General features: G+C 62.1%; 2 protein-coding genes across 6 annotated transcripts; one reads left to right on the forward strand and one right to left on the reverse strand.

The window, feature by feature from the left end:
- Positions 1-49: 49 nt before the first annotated feature.
- On the forward strand, positions 50-5,020 carry FASTK (Fas activated serine/threonine kinase). Of its 4 annotated transcripts, none has more exons than XM_058723799.1 (11): positions 50-275; positions 1,060-1,482; positions 1,976-2,155; positions 2,282-2,421; positions 2,906-3,119; positions 3,224-3,383; positions 3,617-3,719; positions 3,815-3,928; positions 4,004-4,118; positions 4,219-4,322; positions 4,907-5,020. In XM_058723799.1, exons 1-10 carry the CDS (start codon positions 194-196, stop codon positions 4,314-4,316), a joined length of 1,629 nt encoding a protein of 542 aa, XP_058579782.1. In that variant the 5' UTR covers positions 50-193; the 3' UTR covers positions 4,317-4,322; positions 4,907-5,020. The 4 variants fall into 4 exon arrangements, with proteins under 4 accessions (XP_058579782.1, XP_058579780.1, XP_058579781.1 ...); XM_058723797.1 differs by having other exon boundaries at positions 54-275; positions 3,617-3,708; positions 3,793-3,928; XM_058723798.1 differs by lacking the exon at positions 4,907-5,020 and having other exon boundaries at positions 54-275; positions 3,617-3,708; positions 3,793-3,928; positions 4,219-4,326.
- SLC4A2 (solute carrier family 4 member 2) lies at positions 4,532-20,067 on the reverse strand. 2 transcript variants are annotated; one of them, XM_058723786.1, is made up of 23 exons: positions 19,889-20,067; positions 17,549-17,662; positions 15,692-15,857; positions 15,311-15,552; positions 15,112-15,230; positions 13,464-13,696; positions 13,230-13,372; positions 12,049-12,229; positions 10,006-10,141; positions 9,750-9,915; positions 9,483-9,597; positions 9,168-9,352; positions 8,831-9,056; positions 8,472-8,687; positions 8,243-8,391; positions 7,915-8,109; positions 6,807-7,061; positions 6,611-6,700; positions 6,245-6,411; positions 5,603-5,856; positions 5,333-5,502; positions 4,882-5,055; positions 4,532-4,776 (listed from the first exon to the last, which is right to left on the reverse strand). In XM_058723786.1, exons 2-23 carry the CDS (start codon positions 17,597-17,599, stop codon positions 4,696-4,698), a joined length of 3,714 nt encoding a protein of 1,237 aa, XP_058579769.1. In that variant the 5' UTR covers positions 17,600-17,662; positions 19,889-20,067; the 3' UTR covers positions 4,532-4,695. The 2 variants fall into 2 exon arrangements, with proteins under 2 accessions (XP_058579769.1, XP_058579770.1); XM_058723787.1 differs by lacking the exons at positions 17,549-17,662; positions 19,889-20,067 and adding an exon at positions 16,877-16,971.
- Positions 20,068-20,427: the final 360 nt, after the last annotated feature.

The following is a 20,427-nucleotide window of genomic DNA, read 5'->3' on the forward strand; positions in this document are numbered from 1 at the left end:
GCTCGGCGCGCGCAGCTTCCCGGAAGCGGGGGGCGGGGCGCGCGGCGGCGGCGGTCGCGGCGGCGGCGGCGGCGGCGGCGCGCGCAGGGCCTGACGGGAGCCACGTCTGTCCCGGTCGGGGACTGAGCCGCTATTGGCGTCCGGGCCGCGATCCGGGGGCTGCTGGGAAGATGGCGGACTCGGTGGCCCGCCGATGAGGAAGCCGCGGAGGGAGCCCGGCTCCCGGGCCCCGAGACCGACTGAGGGAGCGACCTGCGCGGGGCCTGGGGAGTCATGTAGGGGTGGCATCTGCGGGGCGGGCTGCGGGCGGGCGGAGGGAGTTGGCGTTGGCGACCATGACCACGGTCTGCTGGCGTCCCCGGGCCCGGGTGGGTGTGGGGGCCCCTGACACGGCCGACTCCGCACCTTTGCAAAGCTGCGCGCTCGGGCTCCACGGGCGCCCCGCGAGGTGGGCGCTGCGTTCTCGTTTCACGGGTGAGGAGGCTTGGGCTGAGAGACGAAGCCACTTGTCCAAGGTCATGCCGGTGGTAAGCGGGAGCGCCCAGCATGGAACCCAGGACCGCCGGCTGCGGAGCCCGCGTTCCACCCTCCTCGCCGCTGCCGCCTCCTGCGGGAGGGGGAGGTGGTCGGGAGGGCGTATCGACGGGGCCAGCTGGGCTCCAGGCTGGGCACGACCACTAACCCGATTCGTGACCTCAGGCTTCACTGCCTTTCCTCTCTGGGCCTTGGTTTCTCCACCTGTGAAATCGATGTAGTGCCAGCCCTGCCTACCACCTCATAGGCGTGTGTAGAGGACCAGAGGAGATAACGCAATGCATGTGGAATTGCTTTGTAAATATCACTGTGCCGCGTACACCGAAGGTGCCGTTTCAAAGGATGGAAGGAGGCAGAGAGGGGCGGGGTGGGGAAGACTAGAGCAGTCTCAAGGAAGAGTGAACATGAGTCTGGGTTGCTCCGACCCCAGGGCCCTCTGAATTGGGGAGCGAGGTAAGGAGTAAGATAGCGGGTTTTCCTCCCCTTTGGAGAAAACCTCACCCCCTTTTCTGGGCTGCCCCTCAGGGTCTCCAACACCAAACTCCATGCTTCGAGTGCTGCTCTCTGCCCAGGCCTCTGCTGCTCGGCTCTCTGGCCTGCTGCTGCTCCCGCCAGTACAGCCCTGTTGTCTGGGGCCCGGCAAGTGGGGGGACTGGCCTCCTGGAGGAGGCCTCCATGCAGGCCCCGTGCAGGGGCTACAGCGGCTTCTGGAACAGGCGAGGAGCCCGGGGGAGCTGCTGCGCTGGCTGGGCCAGAACCCCACCAAGGTGCGCGCCCATCACTACCCCGTGGCGCTTCGTCGTCTGGGCCAGCTCTTGGGGTCTCAGCCACGGCCCCCTCCTGTGGAGCAGGCCACACTACAGGACTTGAGTCAGCTCATCATCCGAAACTGCCCCTCCTTTGATATTCACACCATCCACGTGTGTCTGCACCTTGCAGTCTTACTTGGTGAGGAGGGTGTCTCGGGGTGGGTGGGTGTTAACGGAAGAGTAGAGAAAGAGCATAGAAGACCCGAGATCACTGACAGAATTCACCTCTCAGGCTCTGCCAGGAATGGCGCATACCCTGGCACGCTTGCTGCCCCTCCCGTCTTCACAGCAGACACCAGGAGTCCAGCAGCCTTCGTTCCAGCTTAGCTAGGATGCCAACCCTGATTCCTTCCAATACAGTACTCTAGAAAGCCACTATAGCGTGTCACCATTGGCATGAGATGAGAACTCACTTGCCGTCTTTGTATAAGGCCTTCCCCACAGACCGTCCTGATACCGTACGTTCACATGGCGTTTCACCTTTCTCCAGTGTTTCCACTTACACTGTAGCAACCCTTCCAGTCCAGAACGTGGAGACGTGAGAGGTTGGGAATTCACCCACTGAACCCCAGGACTGGAGCAGAGCAGCTCTCCGTTACCAGGACTGCCTCCTCTGACCCTCTCCCTCTCAGGCTTCCCATCAGATGGGCCCTTGATGTGTGCCCTGGAGCAGGAGAGAAGGTTCCGCCTCCCTCCGAAGCCACCTCCCTCTCTGCAACCTGTCCTTCGCGGTGGGCAAAGATTGGAAGCTGCTCTGAGCTGCCCTCGTTTCCTGAGGCATCCACGGCAGCATCTCATCCGCAGCCTGGCAGGTGCTGGAGGGGACTAAAGGCAGGTGGCGGGGAGGGGCCGAAGAGGAGGCAGGTGGTGGTGTCTGGGCTAAAAGGTGTCGTCCAGATCTGGCCCGAGGGTCCAGCATAATAGGCTGTTTTTCACAGAGGCCAGGCCAGAGGAACTGACACCCCACGTGATGGTGCTCCTGGCCCAGCACCTGGCCCGGCACCGGTTGCGGGAGCCCCAGCTTCTGGAAGCCATTGCCCATTTCCTGGTGGTCCAGGAAATGCAGCTCAGCAGCAAGGTGGGATTACCTCCCGCCCTGCCATGGTCCTCTCCCAGCCCTCCTCAGGCACCGTGTCAGGCCCAGCCCCCCATGCAGCTTGACCCGCTGCTGCTTCCTGCGGCAGACAACCAGCTAGGCTCTCTGCTCTGGCCCCTGGGGGTTCGTCTTTGCTCACACCCTCTTGGCTTGTCCACCTACCCAGCGTGTATGCCTGGTTCTCTGCAGTTCTCCAAGCACTCGGCGCTGTCTTAGCTTCGTTGAGCCCACTCTAAGTCTTCAGGGCCGGCCCCCACAGCGACGTCTCCTCTACTGGTTTGATTAATCACATGGGGTTCAAGACACTGGTTACGCTGTCAAACTTCTGGTGTGTACGCCGGGGTAGAGGGATCGTTCTGCCTTTACAGAGACAGCAGCTTGCAGGCCAAGCCTCCCCGAGGCTCAGCTTGTGGCGGATACCGGAGAACTGTTTCGTGCGGGGTGAAGGGCTGCTCTTCCTTCACAGGTGGTACAGAAGTTGGTCCTGCCCTTTGGGCGGCTGAACTACTTGCCCCTGGAACAGCAGTTTATGCCCTGCCTTGAGAGGATCCTGGCTCGGGAAGCAGGGGTGGCTCCCCTGGCTACTGTCAACATCTTGATGTCACTGTGCCAGCTGCGGTGCCTGCCCTTCAGGGCCCTGCACTTTGTCTTTTCCCCAGGATTCATCAACCACATCAGTGGTGCGCGGACAGGAGGGCTGGCTGGGTCCCCGAGGGCCAGCGGGCAGGGGCGAGTGGGGGTGGGGCCCCGCAGCCCAGCGAGCCTCCGGCCTGCTTTCCCACAGGCACCCCTCACGCCCTGATTGTGCGGCGCTACCTCTCCCTGCTGGACGCAGCCGTGGAGCTGGAACTTCCAGGATACCGGGGTCCCCGCCTTCCCCGAAGGCAGCAAGTGCCCATCTTCCCCCAGCCACTCATCACTGACCGTGCCCGCTGCAAGTACAGGTGGATGGGGCAGCCGGGGGGAGGGGAGGGGACCAGCCTGAAAGCAGCATAGAGTAGAAGAGCCAGGGGGACCCTGAACTGTCCATGCTCATGTGCCCTAAGTGGTCACGGGAGGGGACAGAAATGGGCCTCGGGACACAGAAGGCATTTGCCCAGGGTGGAGAAGCGTGCAGGAGTGATTTAGGAGGAGACTCTCGAGCCTTTCCATATCGGTGTTTCCCCTCCCCTCTCAGTCACAAGGATATAGTGGCGGAGGGGCTGCGCCAGCTGCTGGGGGAAGAGAAGTACCGGCAGGACCTGACCGTGCCTCCAGGCTACTGCACAGGTGAACCCCAGGTGGGGTGGCCCAGCCCGCAGGGATACAGAGCCGTGGCTGGAAGCCAGCGGCCCTTTCTCTTCCTCCCTCCAGACTTCCTGTTGTGTGTCAGCAGCTCTGGTGCCGTGCTGCCCGTGAGGACCCAGGACCCCTTCCTACCATACCCTCCCAGGTCCTGTCCCCAGGGCCAGGCTGCCTCTCAGCCCACGACCCACGACCCGGCCCAAAGGTAAGGGGGGGAGGGCGGAGGAGCCTCCCCTGCCTCTGTGGACAGCACCCTGAGCTATGGTCCGCCCCCCTCCAGGGTGGTGCTGATGCTGCGGGAGCGCTGGCATTTCTGCCGCGACGGCCGAGTGCTGTTGGGCTCGCGGGCCCTACGGGAGCGGCACCTGGGCCTGATGGGCTACCAGCTCCTGCCGGTGAGCGGCCCCTGCCTCACCCCGGGAGAGACTCCACGCCGTCCTTTTTCCCCTCAGCCCACGGGCCCTGTGGGTAATGTGCTGTCCTCCCCCCCCGCAGCTGCCCTTCGAGGAACTGGAGTCACAGAGAGGCCTGCCCCAGCTCAAGAGCTACCTGAGGCAGAAGCTCCAGGCCTTGGGCCTCCGCTGGGGGCCTGAAGGGGGGTGAGGGGGCACACACGGGGCTCAGGATGACCCTCCGATGGGGGGGGGGGTGGACGATTTGCACTTTGGCTTTCTCTGTTTCGGTTTCTCATTAAAATCCCTTTCCTTCCTCATCTTGCATCTTGTTTCTGGGACAGGGAGCAGGGCTGGGTTCCCCCGCCTCTTTTCCATCCGTGCCCCCTCCCCATACAGAGACAGAAAGCCAAGGATAGGTGGGGGCCGAAGCACTTTACTGTGGGGGCGGGGGGGTGAGGATGGTAAGGGGACTTTAAATTATTCACTTAAATAAAAAGGAGGGAGGGGAGGGGGAGAGCACCCCCCAGCCCCTGTTCCCTCTGTCCGTCTGTCCCTCGGCTGTCGGTCCAGGCAGCGGCTACACAGGCATGGGCATCTCATTGTACTCGTCCACACCCTCCCGCTCATCGAACACTGGCTCCGCCTCATTAGCATCCAGCTGTGGGGGTGGAGGGAATCAAGAAGGTGGATCCTGACCTCAAGCTGGAAGGGGACACCGCAGAGGGCGCCGGCAGGGCTGGTGGGGAGGGGCAGGAGGCCTTACACATTTCATCTCTCGCTCGGTGAAGATTCGGGTGAGCACCACCATGCGGAGCGGCACCGTGAGGATGAGGATGAAGGGGAAGGCCAGGGAGGCGGCTGTGGACATGACCGCCCAGAGCAAGGCCAAGCAGAGCAGCTGCAGGGCTGTGAACAGGTGCATACGGAGGGTCCGAACCTGGGGGTGAGGCGGGAGGAGACACGTGAGCCCAGGCTTCTCCCCCGGCCTCGGAGGGCCACCTGGCCCGCCACATTCAGGAGGCCCGCCGCATTCTTCCCTGCACAGGGGTGGGGATGGAAGTGCCTTCCTGGGTGCTGCCCAGAGCTACGTCTGTGCAGACTCAATGGCGGCTGGCCCAAGTGGGCAGATGGGGTGCCGGAGGGTATGACCCCCCCCCCCCCCCCCACTGACCCGGAGGGGCAGAGGCACGGGGCTCTTCGAAGCGGGCTCTTACCTTCTTGACGTAGGTCACATCTGGGTGGTGTTTGGGGGGCATGAGCAGCAGGTGCAGCCGCTCGTAGAACTGGATCCCGTTAAGGGAGGTAACTCCCATGTACAGAAAAATTCCAAAGAGCACAGCCAAGGGGATCTGCCGGAGCAGGTCCCCAATAACCAAGGAGAGGCCTGGCGGGGGGGGGGGGCAGAGAGGGAGGAACGGCTGGCACCAGGGCTCCCCATCCTCAGAGACCCATCTGGGAAGGGCGGGGGCAAGAGGTGGACGTACCCACAAGCAGGGCGACCAGCAGCCCTGTTACCCGCTGCTCCTTGACCTCCTGGATCTTGGGCTTGTCCCCAGGCGCCACGGCCTTGCTCATGACGGTGAGCGCGTTGGCGTGGGTGACGGAGCGGACAGTGGCGGCAGCCAGCCAGGGCAGGCCGAAGAGGGCACAGATGCCTCCCATGGCCACGATAAGCAGCAGGTCCAGGTGGAAGCCGGAGCCCTTCTGCAGCATCCGCTCCTTCTTGGAGATGATCAGCCTGAGTGGGGACAGGCACTCACTGACGCCCTGGGACCGGCTTGGCACAGAGCCGTGTCTTTCCAGAGCATCCAGCCAGTAGCCTCTGTCTGTTTTTGGAAGCTGGTGGTTCCTGCCCATCCCGTCAGGACAAGACCTCTGTCACGGAGCTGAGCCTTCCCCAGGCCACCCTCCCTGCCCTTCAGGACAGCTTCCGGTCCGTACCGCACCCATCCCAGCAAACGTCAGTGGAACTTTCTATTGTCTACAAAATAAACTCTAGGGGCCAGCCAGGCATCCTGGGCTCCCCTCACCCAGTGCACCCGTTAACTCCCAGCCTGGCTGGGGCTCCCTTCCGTGAATGATGTGGTTCCTGTCCACAGGGCGCCCTCCTGGCTGGGACCACTCACGTGGTGATCTGAGTCTCCATGAAAATGAGGATGAAGACCAAGATGGCGGGCAGCAGGCTGGCAACCATCATCCACACGGGGAAGGAGCTGTTCTCCCCCAGAGGGTTGATGACCCAGCCCCGCTTTTCTGGGGCTGTCACGGAGAATCCACTGGGCACGCTCAGCTTCTGCGGGACAGAGGTGGGCCCGGGGGTCGGTGAACCTTGGAGGGAGAGCCCTGAACTGCGACAGGCAGGGTGAATGCCGAGGGCCTGCTGTGGCAGAGGCCTGGTGTGTGCCCAGCTGAGAGGCAGGGGCTGGGCTGGAGAACATCTGGAGCCGGGTGCCAGGCAGCACCCCCTCCCTGCTGCGTGTGCTCCACCTTACCTGGGTATAGGTGTCCTCAATACTGTAATCCACAAGCACCATGATGAGAATCGCGATGGGCACCCCAAAGTCCCCAATCACCCGCCGCACCTGTGGGCAAGCACCGTGCTCAGGCCCCCGCCTCCCTCCAGCCGTGACTCGGTCACCCTTCCTGGCCCCCCGCTTCCACCTCCCTCCGGCATTTCAGCCCACACACCCGGCCAGGGAAGAACCGGCTGTTCTTGAATTTGCGCAGGAAGAAAGCGATAAAGAAGGTGCCGGCCATGAGCACCAGCGACAGCAGGGCCGTGTTGGGCTGGCCCCGAGGCCTCCCCTGCCCGGCTGGCACAGATGAGCTCCCATTCCCCGGCCCCAGCGTGGCTCCTGCCCCGTGCCACGTGGTGTTCTCGCCGCTGTCTGCCTCAGAGCTATTGGAGATGGAGCAGCCGTGGAGGGGGTGTTCCTGGAAGATCTGGGGAGAGGACAAAGGACTCCATCAGTGAAACTGGCAAGATTTCTGGGCCTGGATGTATGCTGAGCGGGGCAGACGGGATAGGGGATGGTGGGCCTGGCCTCACAGGGGTTGTCCTGTTGACCAAGAAAATGGCTGAAGTCGCCAGCTGTGAGCAAGGGAAACCGGGCACGAAGAGAGGGGCTCGTCTACTTCGGGCAGCTGCGGACTACAGAGGGGCAGAGTGCGGGGCGCAGAGGACCGCAGTGGCAGTCTCCTAAGCCTGACCCAGGCAAGGGTCTGGTGCCCAAGCTGGGGCTCTTTGTCACCTTGGGGGCGTTTCTCTTTTATGCTTCTGGGTTGTCACTTCAACAAAAGGACATATTACTTTTGTTATTAAAGCACGTGTGAGTGGGGCGCCTGGGTGGCTCAGTCGGTTGAGTGTCCGACTTCGGCTCAGGTCATGATCTCACGGTCCGTGAATTCCGGCCCCGCGGCGGGCTCTGTGCTGACAGCTCAGGGCCTAGAGCCTGCTTTGGATTCTGTCTCCCTCCCTTTAGCTCCTCCCCTGCTCACACTCTGTCTCTCAAAAATAAATAAAAAGATAATTAAAAAAACAAAAACACGTGGGTTTTTAAGATTGACGTGCAGCTCCCGTATGTGTGTTGGTGGTGACAGGGAGGGTGGCGAGGGGCCAGGAGGAAGAACCAGCCCGTGCTCCGTGGGCTCCTCAGACAGCAGCCCAGGGGAGCTTCGGACAGCCTGGAACCTCACACCCGGAAGCGAGAATGAGAGACGGGCAGGATGTGCCCTGGCTCCCTCTGGTCCCGAGGCCTCACCCCTCCCAGCCCTGTTCTCAGCAGGGCCTGCTCACCTTAATCAGCTTGTAGAAGGTCTCGTAGATGAAGATGAGGGAGATGAGGAAGGCAAAGATCTCCTGGGTGAACCGGGAGACAAAGCGCACCAGGAAGCTCCCCTCCAGGGCCACCATGAGCAGGGCCAGGAGCACCAGCCAGAAGCCGATCCACACGCGGCCCACCAGGTACTCCAGGTTGTTGCTCCTGCAGAACTGGGGGGGCGACCGGTCAGGTCCAGAGCCCCGGGGGGGGGGGGGGCTAACAAGGCGGGCGGGTCGGGGAACAGGAGGGGCAGCTGCGGCGGGGCAGGAAGAGCCAGCCCCCAGGTAGCCCGCGGGCCCTTACCGAGAAGAAGGCCTCCTCAAACACCAGCAGGGGCCCAGAGAAGCCGATCACCAGCAGCGGCTGGGCCCCCAGCAGGCAGAAGATCACCCCCTGGAGCGCCGTGGACATGATCAGCTCCGACACCCCAATCAGGTCCTGAGTTTTCTCTCCTGGGGTGGCAGGGAGCAGCTCAGGAGCTGGCAACCGGGGCCCTGTGCGTGCCCTGCCCCCACCCGAAGCCTCTCCTTACCCAGCAGCCCCCCGAAGGTGATGGCAGGGGACAGGGCTGCGAAGTAGATGAAGATGACGGCAGCCAGGCACTGAGGGTCAAGCGCATCTCGGAAGTCACTCAGGTAGTGGGGATAGCGGCGCCGCACGTCCCGGATCAGGCCCCCAAAGGGCCGGCCCGTCCGCCGGAGGGGATCGTCTTCGACTGCGCCTGCCGCCTCTACCATCTGCAGGAGCGCTGCAGCCCGGGCCTCCGTCAGGGCGCCCGCCGCGGCCCCTCCGGGCTCACCCCGCTCCTCCACGTACACACGGACCCCAGCCGGAGCCCCCGAGCCCCCGCGGGTAGCCCGCTTCTCGCCCCTGGCCCGCGCTGGCCCATACCCTTATCTTGGGCCGACTTGGGCTCCAGTCCCGCCCCCGTGGGCAACAGCCGGCCCTGCTCCTCTCGCTTCTTGAGCATCTGGCGTTGGAAGTGAGCGACGGATCGCAGCAGCTCCTCGCCCTGCACCTCCGAGGGCGGCAGCACCACGCTGCAATCCAGGAAGGCGTTGATGGCGGTCAGCAGGTCCTCCCGCTCGTCTGCCAGGTAGGCTGCCTCATGGAATTGCTGTCAAAGCGGGCCGGGGACCGGTGAGGGCACGGGGCGAGGCCAAGGGGCCCGGAGCAGGGCTGGGAGAGACCCCTGGGGCATCCCGGCGGGCGCTGGGGAGGGCCTGACCTTGTCAGACATGAGGGTAGAGATAGAACGGCCGATCTCATGGTAGTCCATGTTGGCGCTGCTCGGGCCCAGAAGCAGGAAGAGGAAGCGCACGGGCACGGGCACCTCCAGCACCGCGTCCAGCTCCACGGCCTCCCGCAGCCGCACGAAGGCCATGGTGGGGCGGGAGAGGAACTCCACACAGCCTAAGGGCACGGTGCCATCACGGGCAGGAGAGGGCATGGGCCGCCCCCCGGCCCCTGGTCCCCAGCCCCAGGGTGGCACCGAGGCAGGCGTGGCCGCCGACACCCCTGTCCCCGAGACTCGCCCACATACCCACAAGGACCACCGTGGCCTCGGCGTTCTCGGGGATCTTCTCTAGGAGCTTCAGTTCGTGCTTGGACTTGGAGCGAGTGATGCCGGCTGGCGGGGCTGGAGGTGGCAGCTCCCGCTGGAAACACGGAAGAACGGAGCTCAGCCCTGCCGGCCCCAACCCCCACCCCGCCGCCCCACCTGGCGTGTTCACACCGGGCTCGCTCGCAGTCCCTCGGCCAGCCGTGGTGGCTGGGACCTGAACCAGGTAGGGCCACCGTTCCCCCTCACCTCTCGTTCCACCTCTAGCCGAGTCTCGGGAACGCCTCCGATGAGAGGTTCAGTGACATGGGGGTCACTCTCGGCCCCCTGGCCATGGTGATGCCCTAGCAGGGAGCCCAGGGAGCCGGCTGAGATGTTTCGAGGGAAGGAGAAGTCCTTCTCATCACTCGGGTGGCTAGAAGAGCAGAGGGCGGTGAAGGAAGGAGAGCGGTGGCCAGGGCAAGGGTCAGGCAGGCAGGGGCAGCAGTGGCGGGGGGAGTCTCACCTGTGTTTCAGCAGCAGGGCCCGCAGCACGTTGGCTCTGTCTTCAGCCTTGATCTGGTCAGAGATGACCATCTGCTCCACCACCTGGTGGGCCACCCCAGGCAGGGTCTGCTGGTCCAGGTCCAGAAGCACAGCCCCTGGAACAGGATGGCACAGAGGGGCCTTCATCCCCAGGCAAGAAACGCAGCCAGGGGGCGGAAGGGAGAAAGATCCAGGGACAAGGGGCCAGCTAGGTAAGCATGGTCCCAGGAAGGAGCGCTGGCCCAGAAATCAGCGAGCAGGGCTCCAGGCCCCAGCCCCATCACCTCTCTGACCTGTTCCTTCTAGCACTCTCTCCCACAAGAACATCGTGGGGCTCAGCAGAGGCCACCGAGGCAGGGCCCTCCCAGAGGCCCCTTCCAAGGAGCGCCCAGCCTCAACTGGGGCGCCCCAGGCCGTCCACTCAGACAGGGCCACTTTTTTTGTTGTTAGAAAGTTCCTCCTTTCAGCGAGCCCCACGCTGCCTCCCCTAACATCCACTCTAGGGTCCTAGTTCTGCCCTCTGAGCGTGACACAGCCTATCTGTGGCCTTGAGTCACCTGAATATGTCACCCTCTGCCCCAAGCTCCTCGACTTCCCCAAGTCCAACAGCTGCTCACGGGACAGTTTCCAGATCTTTCTCTCAGTCACTGCTCTGAACGACTATTTGATACAGAAATGGAAGTCCTTTCAAAAGCGACCAGGTCATTTGTCAAGGTCACTTGCAGGAACACAGAACCAAAGAACGGACAGAACCAAAGACCCCTGAGCAGCCAAAATGGATTGCAAAGTCCTGTGACAAAGCACCTGCACTGTGGCACCTCATACAAAGCCGGCAAGCCTCGCTCAGAGCCTATTTACTCCTGGTTTTGAAATAATTCTGACAGAAGGTTTCTGAGTACCCAGCTGTATACAAATAGGCCTTCTGACAGCAACCGGGAGTGACTTCCCCAACAGGAAGGAGCAAACAAAGAGCAGAAATATCAGACCTAGACCTCAAGACTCCTGCATCTTATTTTTTTAGTGAAATTTACATAGCCTGTGGGGCCCCTGACTGGCTCAGTCGGTGCAGCATGTGACTCTTGATCTTGGGGTTGTGAGTTCAAGCCCCACACTGGGTGTAGAGATTACTTAAAAATAAAAATCTTTGAAAAAAAAAAAAAAGAAAAAAAAATTCATGTAGCCCTATAGATTAGATCATTTCAGAAAAGTTTCCATCAAAATTCTTTAAAAACATGTCAGCATCCCAAACATACCAGCTTCAGTTATCTGAAAACATCACTTAAAGAAGCCATTTGCTAAAAATCCCAGATAACAGAGAGTTGTGTCAATCCTGCCCTGCAATCACCAATGACAGAGCCCAAGAGGTGACAGGCTATATGACATCATGAGAAGAGAAGGCTCTGTCCTGAGCTCTGGTAACATCATACACTGTGCTGGTTAAGACAAATTTGGGGGGGGGGGGGGGAAGGGGTGGGAGGGAGGCGGGTGTATGCCTGAGTCGCTCAGTCGGTTAAGCATTTGATTAGGTCATGATCTCACAGTTTGTGAGTTTGAGCCCCACGTCGGGGTCTGTGCTAACAGCTCAGAGCCTGGAGCTTGATTTGGATCGTGTGTCTCCCTCTCTGTCTCTGCCCCTCCCCTGAAAAATAAATAAACATTTGGGGCACCTGGGTGGCTCAACTGGTTAAGCATCCGACTCTCGATTTTGGCTCAGCTCATGATCTCTCAGTCCATGAGATCGAGCCGCACATCGGGCTCCACACTGACGGTGCGGAGCCCGCTTGGGATCCTTTCTCTCTGCCCCTCCCGCACTAGCGCTCACTCTCTCAAATTACATATGCTTAAAAAAATATTTTAAAAAATAACATGCCGCAACTAAAAAATAATAAAAATAAATAAGTAAATAACCATTAGGAAAAAAAGAGATAAATTTGTGGGTTTCTGGTCCTCAGAGAACAGGCTCAGTCAACAAGATTTACCTGGGATGAGGATGGGGGGGGGGGGGGGGGGCAGGGCAGGTTACCATGGGCCAGGGTCCGGCGGAGCTCAAGGAGGCTGCGGAAGGACAGGGAGGCCACGTGGGGCTTCCCCCAGCGCTCTGTCTCCTCCTCCACATCCTCCTCAAATTTGATCCAGCGCGCTGTCTCCCGCCACTGGGGCTCCTGGTTTTTGTCCAGCAGCAACTCGTTGAGCTCCACAAATACCTTGGGATAAGATAAAAGGGCATGACAAGGTCAGAGCCGGCGGAGCCCAGGGGCTGTTCTCCAAGACAACCAGTGTCAGGGTGGGCGTGTGACCCGGCACGGGGCATGGCACGCGGGCACGGAGGTACATAGGTACAGAGTTCCCTCCTCTGTAAAATGGGAGTAGGAATACCCACCTCAAAGGCCTGTTATGAGGATCGAAAGAAAAAGTATACAAAACGCTCGGCACCGTACGTGACGTAGTAAATGCTTGATGAACGGTCACCACCCACGTCCCCCGACACTGGAGTGTCCTATGCTTCCACGTCTACACGTTCAAAAACTGACAAAACTGACTGAGAACCACAGAAGAGCAGTCACCGCTGAGGGCACTGAGCAGAGGCGTGAAGGAACCGAGTGTGGAAAACGCTCTGTGTCCAGGGAGAGTTAGCCAGGTGTTTCCGTGTGCAAAAAAAAAATCACCGAGCTGTATGCTCAGCCCCGGCGCACCTCGCTGTATGCTGTGAGACCTCAATAAAAAGGTAAAAAAAAAAAAAAAAAAAAAAATCCACTGGAAGGGGTGGGGTTCAAGACCAGAGCCCTGGAGCCTAAGATGGACAGCGTCACTAAGTAACAGTGATCCTGGCCAATCGCTGCCCCTGATTGATGGCTCGTGCCAGCTGGGCTAGTGTGGAAGGCCCAAAGGAACACAGGTGACTGGATTCCGAAAAATGACACGGACTGCTCTACAGAGCCACCTCTGGCCCAAAGGGTCCTCAAGCTCCTCACTGCCAGCTGCCAGGAAATGGCCATGATATAGAAATGAACAGGGTCTAAGATGTGAAACAGAATCCTAACACCCAACTCAACAACGTCAAGGATTCTTGTGCAGTGTACAAGCTTCACAACTGCAGACGGCAGTCCTGGAGTTTGAAATTATTGCTGGGGCGAGGGCGGGGGGCGGCTGTGGGGAGAAGATGGACAGGGAGATGACAGAAGAGCATGAAGTAGAGAACAGTACCTCGTGAGGCTTGTGGGGAGCCCGGGGCCGGGTCCGAGGCGTGGGGCCAGGCTCTCGCCCTTCCCGGCCACCCTGCCCAGACCCTTTGGCATTCTTCCGCACCAAGTGCCGACGCACTCCAGGAACGTCCTCGAACCGGTGGCCTGCAGGAGGCAGACGAACGGTGTCAGGCTCCCCCTTTCTCTTATGCCCCGTTCCCACCAGCATGGGGCATGGCCCGCGCCCAGCACTCACTCTTCATGAGGTCTAGGTCAGCGGTGGCCAGCGTCTGGGCCTCACTCTCGTCTGTGGGGACTCGGGGCAGCAGAGCCTGCTCGGCCCCAGTCATGCTTCCAATACGCCTCCTCTCCTGCAGGTTGTAGCTTCGGTGCCCAGGCTGCGCTTTGGGCTGGGGGCGCCCGGAAGCTCCCCCGTCATCACCTCCTGCCGCGCCACTGGCCACAGCCGCCACCTCTTCCGCCGGGGCTCTGGACCGACAGAGCAGCCATGAGCGGGAGCCACGCAGCAGGATCCTGGGAAGGGGACTCCAACCAGACCCCCGCTCCCGCTCCCCGCTCTTGGTGGGTGTGGGCGTGGAAGAGTGAAGATCCCAGGAGCGGATGCAGCATTTAAATCTGGCCCTACCCTCTCCTGGCCGTGCTGCCGGAGCAATCACACCGGCTCCCTCCAAACATAAACTGCTCAGCAGCAAAAGAGAGCTGGGGCCAGCCTCCTGGGGTGTGGGGCAAGGTGGTGTCGGGAAACGCACCTAGTACAGCGCCCCCCGCCCCCACCAAGCACACCCCTCGCCATGGACTCAAAGAGGGTCACGCGTCCAAGTTCCTAACCAAATGGAGGCAAGTACGTAAGAACGGGCCTTTAAAAGTATAGACGGCTCCCTGGAGGTCATGAGAACACAAACGCCTTGTCCTTACAGGTGCCAGCTTCTGCTCCTGTCCCCCAAATCAGGATGCCCCCTTCCTCTCTGCCACTGCCAGGGAGCCCAAGCCCTGCCACGACATCCTAAACGGCTCCTCCCCAGCCCCGAGCCCAGGTCCCAAACGAGTCCCTCCCGACAGGCTTTCTTCCCCAGTATCCACCCACCCCTCGCCCCCGGGCTCTCGGTTCTGTCTGCACCCCTGCCCACAAATCTGACCTACTTTTCCAACGCTACGCTCTCTCTGAGGCTCCTCCGCCTCCCACCGGCCCCTGGGCTGCCCGCCAGCTCGTGCCCCCGTGCACACGGCCCATGTGCTGCCTGCAGCCTCAAAGAGTCGTGGAGCACGCCCTTCTGTTCCCCGCAGCCCTTCACACTGCCTGGCACCCAGAAAACAACAGGTCCGTGATAGTGGTGACCTTGAGACCCAGGGCAAAGTGGTTTCCTCCAACAAGCCTTTTCGGGCTGACACCCCCAAACTCCAATCCCCCACTGATACCGCATAAATCTGCCCTTCAGCACAGTAACTTTTCTGGTGCCACTTCCCAGGAGCGAAAGGGACTTCTCCTCATCTTCTCACATCTTTGGAGCCCCAGGGGGTACTCGGAGGTTACGGATCCAACCCCTGATCCAGTGCTCGCTGCTCTACCCGAAGCCACAGGTGCAGGAGATGCGGACGGGGGGTGGGGGGCGGCCTTAGCCTGCACACCTGTTCTGTGCCAGGCCAACCCACACTTAACTTTCATTCACACCACCCTTCGATTCCTGCAACCGCCTTGCGAGAGAGCTTTCTATTCTTCTGCACACGGAAAGGCTGAGGCGGAGAGAGGTCGTACTTGCCCAAAGGGGCAGGGCTGGGATTTGAGCCCCCAGTCTGAGGATCCTGAGGCTCGTGCTTTTTTCTTCTTTTTTTTTTCCCACATCACCTCACTGACACCAGGAGAGGAAGTCTCTGGGGACACTTACCCAGTCTGGGCCCCTCTGCTGGCCCGGGGAGCCCCCTCCTGGTGGGGCAGCGGTGGAGGAGGGGATGGACTGGTCCTCTCTGTCTTCCGGTCGGGGCCTTCATCCTCCTGGAGAAAGAACTGGAACAGGAATCCATGAGGGCAGGTGAGGCCAGGCTAGGGATCCCGGAGGCACCCCCAGGAGCCCTGCCCCCACTCACCTGCACCGAAGAGGGTGTGGAGACAGGGGACGGTTGGGTAAGTGCCCGGGCCCCCTCGGCCTCACTGGCCTCATCCTCATCTTCCTCCCCCTCTTCAATGGTGGGGGTCTCCCCGGTAGGGGAGGCTCCAGGGCGCCTGCGAGGCTTCCTTCCCAGGCCCTGGGGGGTCTTGCGGCGGCGGGCGTCCGGAGGCAAGTGGGCAGACAGCGGGTGATGGATGTGGTGGGAGGACTGGCGGTGGTCTACAGGGAGGAGGGGGCCTGGCTGCAGGCGAGGCGCAGCATCCCTCCCCTCCCCCGCCGCCCTGGTTCCTCCCACTAGGCCCCCCCCAGCCCCTCCCCTGCTGGACAGTCGAGCCCAGTGCCCCCGCTGCCCCCTCACATTCAAAGTCTTCCTCCCCATAGCTGCGGCCTGGCTCCTCTCCTCCTCGAGACCCAGCCTCCTGCAGGATCTCCTCAAACCGCTCCACACCCAGGGTGCGGTGGAGTTCATCCTCCTCCTGCTCGGGGAACCCAGGCGCTGCAGAGCCCAAGCTCTCTGGCTCTGGCTGTGGGGAAGAAGGGGTGGAGAGGACACACGGGGGCTCACCAAGGGTCGTACCCTGAAACCCCACCCTGTGCTGAGCTGGGGATCCAGGACCCCCCCACCAGCAGCCTTCCCCTCAAAGGCCAGGGCCATCCGCGCCTGGCACGTGTGCCTGTGCCCGTTCCGGTCCGTTCTAGGGCAGGTGCAGAATCCTGTGGATCCAGCCCCGAGGTAGGGCAGGGCGTGTGAACTGGCCAGTTCACATGGCTGCTAGTGAACAAATCCCCTCTGGCTGGAGAACAACTATCGAGCCTGAAAAGTAACTTCTGGAGGTGCCCAAGCTGACTGGCCGGGACTCTTCTGAGTCAAAGTGAAACCAAGCCCCTGGATAGGAATGCAACGCTTCACCTTGTCAGGAATTCCGCCCCCCCCCCAACCCCAGCGGCACCCCACCGAGCCCAGGGCCCCTCAGCCGGCTCCTAGCCCCGCCTCTCACCCCCTCCCCCACCTGAGTCATACTGCAGGAGAGGAGCAGCGGACTGCGGTGGCGGCGATGCTTTGGAGAGCTCAGCCTAGCTAAGCAGCCTGCTGCCTAGCCACAGTCTTTGTCCAGCCCCCACCACCCCTGCCAGTCTCAGCTCCAAGCACCGCCAAATATTTGCTCTAGAGCTTCTGGACCTCAAGGGCATCGGGATCTCCAAGGGCGGGGTATGGAGCCCCCTCCGTGGCGGTGCCAGTGGCCAGAGCAAGGGGAGGAGGACTAAGAAGAAGGCGGGTCCTGGAGAGACACCGAGGTGGGGACAGGAGCAGCAGGGAGTGGCAGGGATACTGGATACAAGATACAGGGGTCGGGGGGGCTTGCTCCCCAACCCCCCCCACCCCGCCCCCGCCCATCTCGGCAGCTCTAGCCCGTTCCCCAAGCACCGGGCTCCACTCTCACCAGAATTAGCAGCAGGAGGAAGGCGGCAGGAGGTGGCTGAAGCGAGTGAGCACAGGGAGCTACCCAGGGTGGGAACAGGGGGGGTCAAGAGCCCCTCGCACCTGAGGCCGCAGGAGGAAGTCCATGGCAGGCAGGGGTGAACTCGGGAAGGAGAGGGAGGGGACCTGCCCGTGCCCCTTCCCAGTCACGTGCCCTGCTGGGCCAGATGACCAATAAGGGGCTGATTATGGCACTTGGGGTTAATCATTACACTCCTCAGGAAAATCAGGAGGGGGCCACGTGGGGCGATGGCCACGTGGGGCAGGGCAGGGCGGGCCTGGGTGGCACGTGGGGCCAGGGGCGGGGCTGTTGCTGCAAGCAAACTGCCCAGAACCACTGTGCTACGGCGCTACTGCCTCTAAAGCTGGGTCAGAGGGGGTCGCCAGGTTACAGACGCAGGGTCCCCAAAGTTCCTCTCTCTCTGAGGCTAAAGAACCTCCCAGGTCTTCAGGAGACAGCCTCCACTCCCTCCACGGGACTGGAAGTAACATGACCCCCCTCCAACCAATACGCATCCCAGACCCCAGAGACCCCAATAAGGCCAGGGGAGGGATGGCAGCGCCCCTCCCCAATCCATCAGAGGCTCCCCTTCCTCCAGAGTCTGCCTACACACACACACACACACACACACACGCACACGCACACACACACGCACACACCCGTTTGATGTGGACCCTCCGTCAGAGCACCTGTGGCTGTGGGAGGGGCGGTGAGGTGGGCTGGGCAATACTCACAGTACAGAAAGAATCTGCGCCCGAGGCGGGGCGCCGGGGGGCGCTGCTCATGGCCAAATCTTAGCCCTTTTCACTGTCACTGCGGCTTTCAGGGCAACAAGGCGGCGGCATAACCTGAGCAGGGGGAGAGGACCGATCACGTGAGAGCAGGCCTCCAGGCAGAAGTGCCCCAGCCTTGCTCAGCCCCCCAACATACACCCCGCCCGGGGAGGGGGGGAAAACAGGTCTCAGGAATTTCCCGCCAGCTGGCACTGAGCGGTCTCCCTGCGGCTCGGGATCCTCTAGACTAGGAAGGGTTTTAGGGTGGCCCTTAGAGGCCGGAGGGCAAAGAAAAAAGTTACTTATAGGAAGAAATGAGAAAAACAGAGAGGAGAGGACTGAGGCCAAGGAGGCCACAAAGGGCCAAGTCACTAAGGGAGTCCAGGCCCAGACCTCCAGAGAAGGCAGCAGAAATCAGGGTGGGGAGTGGAGGAGAGAGGGGGAGAAAAGACAGGCTCAAAAGGCAGAATCAGGAGCAGTGACTGGTGGCACCCGATGGGGGCTGACCAAGAGAGGAGTATCCTGGGGAGAGGCAGACACCCCGTGGAGCAGAGTGGGGAGAAGGAAAAGGAGAGACTGGAGGGAGCCCCAAACAGCAAGCAAGGGGGTGGCAGAGACACCAGACCCAGGGCTGGGAGGAGACACAGGACTGTGCCCCCTCCCCTGATGAAGTTGCTCCCTTGGGGGAGGGGCAGGAGCCCAACTCCACTCACTCAGTGGGAGGGAGGAAGGGAAGACAGCGGGCAGCGGGCACTGGCAGGACGGAGCTTTATAATGGGGGAGGGGCACGTGACGGACTGGGAAGAGGGTGGGCACAGAAACCCTGAGGTTCTGCCCTAAGGGGCAGTCCTGATCCCTCCCCTCCCCTAGGCGGGAGCCAGGAAAATATGAGTGTCAGGGCTGACGCCCTCCTGACTGTGACTGTAGGGGTGTCTGGGGAGGGCACTGTGTGTGTGGTGGGGAAGCAGAACAGTTGTGGTTAAGGAACCTGACCAGTGCAAACCAGGATACTCATTCCTAGTGGGGGAGGTGGGGGTGGGGGGGCACTCAAGGTTCTCCAAAGTAAAGTACTTAAGTTCCCCAGTGTGTTGTTGGGGGCGGCGGGGGGGGGGGGGGGGGGACACAGTGTCCCACTTAGGGCAAACTCGGGCATAAGACAGGTCAGTGGAGGGTCAAACAATATACATCTGGGGGGTCAGTCCAGGGTGGGGAGCTGGGAGCAACACATTCTTGGCAAGCACTCCCACTCAGCTGACGCTCTCCTCACCTCCCCCTAGCAGGCCTTCAGCCAGATCACGTCTGGTGTGGGGGAGAGGGGCACAGGGGAGGCCCCCCCCACCCCCGCCTGAGAAGGGTGTGTGGTGTCTTGGGCACCTGCAGGTGCCCCACTCCCACTTCCAGGCTGTGCCCTCAGTGTACTCCTCCACCCCCCGCCCCCCACCCCCTCCCCGCCGTCCCAGAACACAAAGCAGCTTCTGTCCAGAGCATCGGTGCCGATAATCCGGGGTGGGGGCACATTCCGGGACCAGCCCCGACCGGCCCGGAGGATTAGCATCTCCCCCACCCCTGCCCAAGGGATTAGCACCCCGGACCCCCACTTGGGCATTAACCACCCCCCAAGTGAACTCGCACATTCCACAGCTCTTCGACGTGTGGCTGGTGGGGGTGGGGTGGGGGCGGAGGGAGGAGGATAAAGTGGATTTCAGGCAGCGCCGCCCCCACACTCAGCACGGGCTCCCCACCCAGACAAGCCAGCCCCCCCCCCCCCCGCCCCAGTCAGGTCCAACTCTCCAGGCTCATCTTTCCCATCCCCACCCAGGTGCTCCCTCTTCTGCCTGACCCCTTGTCCTGACCTGACCCGACACCCCCTCTCTTCCCAGCTCCGCCTCCTAACCCGGAGGTCGGGGGTAGCGGCCTGGGGCGACCCCCAGGCTAAGGCACCCTGGACGGGCCTTAAGAATAGAGCAGGAGGTCTTAGGGAGGGGGTATCATCTGGAGCCCGCCCAGGAATTGGGAAGGCCGGCGGCGCCTCCCAGAGACTACCCTCTCCTGGTGGCAGGGGGCGCGGCACCCTCGATTTAGGTAACTCTAAAAAACGGACCCTAGATCCCGCTCCCGACCCACACTCCGCGCGCCTCCGCATCCTTCTCCCCAAGACCTCGCTTCCCCGCGCCCCAGTCTCCGCCCCTTCCTCCACTTCCACTCCCTCCCTGCTCTGAGTCCCGAGTTCCCCCCTTTCCTTCCCCCTCCCTTCCTCCCTCCGCGGCCCTGGCCCTCCTCCGCCGCCACCTCTCCGCTTACCCGCTTGCTCTGGACTTCGTGCCCCGGGGGTCTCGGGGTCTCTCCCCCTTCTCCGGAGCCCTCGCGCGCTCCCGACGACTCCCTAGTGCCCACCTCGGGGCGCACCCCCGCCGCTCCCAACTTCTCCCAACTCAACTTTCCCCCGCGCCGCGGGCAGGCCAGCCCCCTGCGTGCGCGCCCCCCCGGCGCACCGTGCGCGGCCCCGCCGCAACGGGTAGGGAGGCGGGGAGCCGGGGCCGAGACCCGGGACGGAGGCGCGCTTCCAGACACCGCCCCGCGCTGGGAGCCCGGCGCCCCAGCGGCCACCCTCTCTCCTTCGGCTCAGTCCCGTGAGGCCGCCGCCCGGGCTTCCCGGCACGGGACTTGAGCACCCTGAGGACGCCGTCTCTTGGCCGCATTAGGCACCTCGGGGCGGAAGGGAGCCCGCCTCACGCTGGGGATCCCAGGCAGGAAAACGGCGACACAAAAATGATCGGGAAATTCCGGGCGGAGGAACTTGAAATAGAATGCATCGGGGTCAAGATTCTCCCCCTACGACC

This window comes from Neofelis nebulosa, chromosome 4 (genome assembly GCF_028018385.1).
Source record: "Neofelis nebulosa isolate mNeoNeb1 chromosome 4, mNeoNeb1.pri, whole genome shotgun sequence".
Taxonomy (NCBI): domain Eukaryota; kingdom Metazoa; phylum Chordata; class Mammalia; order Carnivora; family Felidae; genus Neofelis; species Neofelis nebulosa.